The sequence below is a fragment of the Acyrthosiphon pisum genome, chromosome A1 (genome assembly GCF_005508785.2).
Source record: "Acyrthosiphon pisum isolate AL4f chromosome A1, pea_aphid_22Mar2018_4r6ur, whole genome shotgun sequence".
Classification (NCBI taxonomy): Eukaryota; Metazoa; Arthropoda; class Insecta; order Hemiptera; family Aphididae; genus Acyrthosiphon; species Acyrthosiphon pisum.
Genome location: NC_042494.1, coordinates 4,032,351 through 4,037,219, shown reverse-complemented (window position 1 = coordinate 4,037,219; position 4,869 = coordinate 4,032,351). Strand labels below are relative to the sequence as shown.

Below are 4,869 nucleotides of genomic sequence, written 5' to 3'. Positions count from 1 at the left end.
TTTTTTGTAAATGTTAAAGTGATTCTCTGGATGGTTTGGACTCACAATTTGACCCACTAAGTCCAACCTGAGGACGGCTCAAACAGGAATTTTGAGATTTACGTTAGAAATGTTTGTTTATAGAAGATATAATTAGTAGAAATTAGTATTTATTATTTTATTGGTTGCCATTGGTTATCGGGCAGATCAGGTAATAGCATGCATCAAATCGAATTTTCACACATTGCCTACAAAGGGGGCACTTATTGCAACGAGTTAAACCCAAAAAGAGTTGAACAATCACAATTTTTTTAAGAGTTGTCATTTTTAAAGGCAACGAAGTGCGTGGGATGAGCTAGTATAATATAAAACTAAAAATGTCATATTTAAAATGTCTATAAATAACTAAAAAGGAGTCAAATTGTTTTTAAAAACATGTTATCTTGTAGATAAAATGATTGTAAAATGATAAAATTAACATTTTATGAAAGTTTCAAGTACTTACCTACGGTTATTAGTAGGTATATGAATGACAAAAAAATATGAAATATCATAGTTAAAAATTTGTTGGTTTATAGGTGAATATCCAATGTTTATTTACAGCTATTTTACTTTTAACCCCCTAAAGTAACAAATACTTTCACTTTCTTATTAGAAAATATGCTGATGAAAAATGCTGGAACATTCTTAGTTTTTACTGAGTTGATGAGAGACACAAAAAAAAAACATTCAACTTTGTAAAATCAATACATACATCACTCCTCTTGGAATCTAAAACGATTAACAATAATAGCAAAGTTATTTACCCAAACATCATCTATTCGTGACTCATCTGACTGAGGGAAAATGTTAAAACTCCTAAAGAAATGGCCATTGATATTTCTAGTGAATACGTCATTAGTCAATGACACAAACTCTGCATTGTTTCCGTGACTTTTAATCTAATAATTTGAATATTATAAAACTATATATCTTTTGACTTTTAAGTTAACTTATAAATACCTGGTTTAATGCTTCTTTAACGTTTTCTTCATTCCGCCCTGATACCAATATTAATTGGGGTATATTGGTAGAATTATGTTTGTCCACAATTATGTTATTAACGATCTGATTTTTCTTAAGGATTACATGGCTAAATGCATTTAATAACCCAAATGAACTGATTCCGATTATATCTCCAACAAAAGGAGTTTTTTCAGTTATTACCTAAAAGAAAAACATAATCTATAATTTATTTGCATCCAACGTATAGAATTAGTATAAACTACTAATTAAGTAAACAAATGTTTACTATTCTATATTAAAAATTATAGTTAAACGAATTTTACTATACGTACTTGAATTTTTCCATTCTTTAACGCTGCTACATTATTATTTGGTCCTGTGTAATTTATGTTAGGTGGTATGTATCCACTTTCTAGCGTAATGATGGCTTTAACAATTGACATAAAGAGACTAGACACTTCACAGTGACCTACGTTACTTTTCACGGAACCCACTTTTAAAGGTGTCCTTCTATTTTCAGTACAAAACACTTCTTCCATGATATTTAATTCCATAGCATCTTCACTCTGTAAAATTAACGCTAAATTAAAGTATTGAGTATTAAAATACATTTTTGGTTAATATTACCTTAATTCCCGATCCGTAAGCTTCTATGAAATCTACTGTAGCCGGATCTATGTCAGCTTCTTTATAAGAATCTAATAGCAATGATTTAAAGTGATTTCCATCATGCTCGGTTAGGGTCCCATCATGATTACCAAACTGCATTGATTTTACATTCAACAATGTTCCGTATGAACGTTTGGCTTCAGAAGCTTTTTGAAGATAAAAAACAATACAAGCTTCTGATCTGTTATACCCGTCAGCTAAATCAAAATCCTAATATTAATTATAATGAAGAATATACCTTATAGTCATAGTTGATAATAATTAGTCGATAGTATATTAGCATATATTATTCAAATGTTTTATTTCATTTTTTTAGTTGTTGTAAAAAAGGAGAGTTTGAATAGAAATCCTTTTTTTTATTATTATTTTCAACTATACCAAGTACAAGAAAATGTATTTAATTAATTAAAATTTACAACTTGTATAATTATTTGGTAATGGTTTCGATTACATTCTTTGTTCATATGATTATACAATAAATTATACCTCATGCATTTTTTTTACATAGTACATTTTACTTCCCAATATTTTTTTTCTAGAATAGTAGATATTAATATTTATAATATTTATACTTAATTATATCAATATTTATAATGATAAACGATTTGAATAATACAAGTTTGCTTATAGTATGCTTAAGTATTTAGTATATGCGTAATATTAGTTATATAAGGAAGTTTTAACTGATATTTTATGAAATCTAAATTCTTTATATGACTTGTTATATTCCATCTACTTTATATATGAAATCGTACTTTGATTAAGTTATTGCATCAATTTCAATTTAATAAAAATAAAAAAAATAGTTCGTTTGATGAATTAAATCAAATATTTTTAACTTAAATATTAAACTATGTTAATGTAAATTTAAATAATCCTTCAAAAATATTAATATTATTTTAACTTGATTGTCAAAAAATATATATTTACCGTCAGAACTGAATGGTTTAGTTTGATCACTTTTGTTTAATCTATTCAAACCTTCATATAGGAATTGTAATTCTGGTCGAAGTGTGAGATTAGTAACCCCGACAATCGCAGATGATAATAAACCATTTTCAATCATTTCTTTTGCTTTTTTCAAACCATCGGAGCCACAAATCCATCCTCCGTCCATGGTAAAACTAGGTCCTAAATTTTATTGATTACACATTTTTTTTTTATTTAATTATAATAATTATTCCTTATTTATTATTTACAAAGTTTTTTACCTGTCAAATTGAGAATAAAAGAAAGTCGGTTTGCTTGCATTGTTCTACTACTACCTAACATCACAAATCCTACAAATGAATCGTTATATACGGCTGACAATTCCGTTTCACTTATTGCAGATCCCAGAAATACTCCTGTATTTGTTCCATGCAAGTCTGCTGGACTCAAACCGGCATCGATAATCGCTTCTATTGATCTTTCTAAGCATATTTTTGTCATTGTCTCCATAACTTGAGCAAGTTTTGGGTGAGCCCTGAAGAATGTGGAATCGAATGTATCAATATTTTTAATTTTTCCAGTTCCACTTAATGCACCTAGTTTATCTATAAAAAATTCTTTTTTAGTTAAATAAAATTCAAAGTCGTAGTAAAAATGTCTATATACTTGGTTTCCATCTCCTTGAATCAATAGTTACTCCATTTTTTTTTTGGAATAACAAATCGCTTAACTCAGTTATATTATTGCTTTCTGGAAACAATCCACCGATACCTGATATTACAACTTCATCTTTGTGTACTGCCATTATATTTATTTATTTGTTATTTAACTCTGGTTAACGATCTAAAACAATTTAGTTATTAGATTACACTATTGTTGTAATGTATCGATTTGATAATTGATAAATATATCTTAATTGAAAAGCAGTTCATGGCTATTTCAAATATATTTTTTACAACAAAATGTTTATTATAATAAGTAACAAAAAATAAATGTGGACAAGTGAATGTGGCGCTGCTGTACAGCCTGTACAAGTGGGTCGTTGTATACCTAATGTATGGTATTGCATTTGAGTTCAATGATATTATATCATTATATAAGAAAAACGATTCTGATCGGAGACGGTATGTCAGTCTAGGTATAAGAAATATTATATACTTATCTAATGTATTAAAAAAAAATTGACCTACATTAGATACCTATAATAAATTCCAAATTAATCATATCACAATATCCATTAGATACTTATACATCAACAACATACCGTGATACTATCATTGATATATAAAAGTATACTTTAGAAGTGTCAAGTACCCACGAATAATATTCCGCAATCACAACAAAATAACTAAAATAATTATTCTAGGTTCTTAATATGTAATTTCGTCCAAATTTGTACTTAAAATGACTATAAAAATAAACTGCGTTTATGTATTTTTTAGATTTTTTGGTAACATAATTAACTACTTACATGGAACCTTGTTTTAAATTTTCAATCCTTAAATATAAAAGTTGAACATTTTATACATTTTTAACTACAAAATAATTATTCAATTTTATATTATAACTAGCTGATCCCGTGCACTTCGTTGCCCGTTAAATGTATCAGCTCTATATGACTCAAACCTTGTTCAATTCGTTATTTAATATTCAGTGTATGGGGCTCAAAATGTATCTTTTAATTTAACTTTTCTGGTGCCCGGAATAAAAATTCTGTTTCGTAGCAGTACATTATCATGTAGGCAATCTACCTGTGGTACATTGCGGACCCCGTGCTGTTTGTACGTAAGTGTATGATTTAACTATCAAAGTTATACCAAGTTTGTCGTTTTTACTTAATTCCAACTACGGTGGATTAATATAATTAATTTATAAAAAATCCTATCCTAACCTAACCGTACTAAAATCCAATAAATAAAAAAAAACAAAGTTAACCCTTTGTAAATTAACCTATCTTATTCCAATAGGTCTAATATACCCACAAACATTAATTTATAAATATATAATATATATATCTAACTATATAAATACACAGACTATCAGATTTTCTTGATAAGTATAGTTCCAGAGTTTAGCCTGTACAGAGATTTTCATTTAACATTTTTATAGTTATAGATATTAGTTAATAATTTATATTTAAAAAGTAAAGTAAATAATTTTTTTTTTTTACTATTATTATTAATATAATAGCTTTAAAACCCATGGAAATCATTTATAAACAAAAATTTTCATCGGAAATCATAAAATTCCCGTTTGAGCACCTCTCGGAGTTGGTCCTCTCCCTTT

The 4,869-nt window shown here is 27.4% G+C and overlaps 1 protein-coding gene across 1 annotated transcript in view; it reads right to left on the bottom strand.

The window, feature by feature from the left end:
* LOC115033631 (fatty acid synthase-like) overlaps nucleotides 1–3,434 on the bottom strand; it is a 55,230-nt gene extending 51,796 nt beyond the window's left edge. Inside the window, exons 1-7 of the mRNA XM_029486512.1 lie at nucleotides 3,250–3,434; nucleotides 2,865–3,188; nucleotides 2,584–2,784; nucleotides 1,612–1,850; nucleotides 1,317–1,550; nucleotides 982–1,185; nucleotides 786–920 (exon numbers count right to left, since the gene is read on the bottom strand). Of these exons, the coding sequence (XP_029342372.1) occupies nucleotides 786–920; nucleotides 982–1,185; nucleotides 1,317–1,550; nucleotides 1,612–1,850; nucleotides 2,584–2,784; nucleotides 2,865–3,188; nucleotides 3,250–3,388 (1,476 nt within the window). The 5' untranslated portion in view covers nucleotides 3,389–3,434. The remainder of the gene's footprint in view (nucleotides 1–785; nucleotides 921–981; nucleotides 1,186–1,316; nucleotides 1,551–1,611; nucleotides 1,851–2,583; nucleotides 2,785–2,864; nucleotides 3,189–3,249) is intronic.
* Between the last annotated feature and the right edge of the window lie 1,435 nt (nucleotides 3,435–4,869).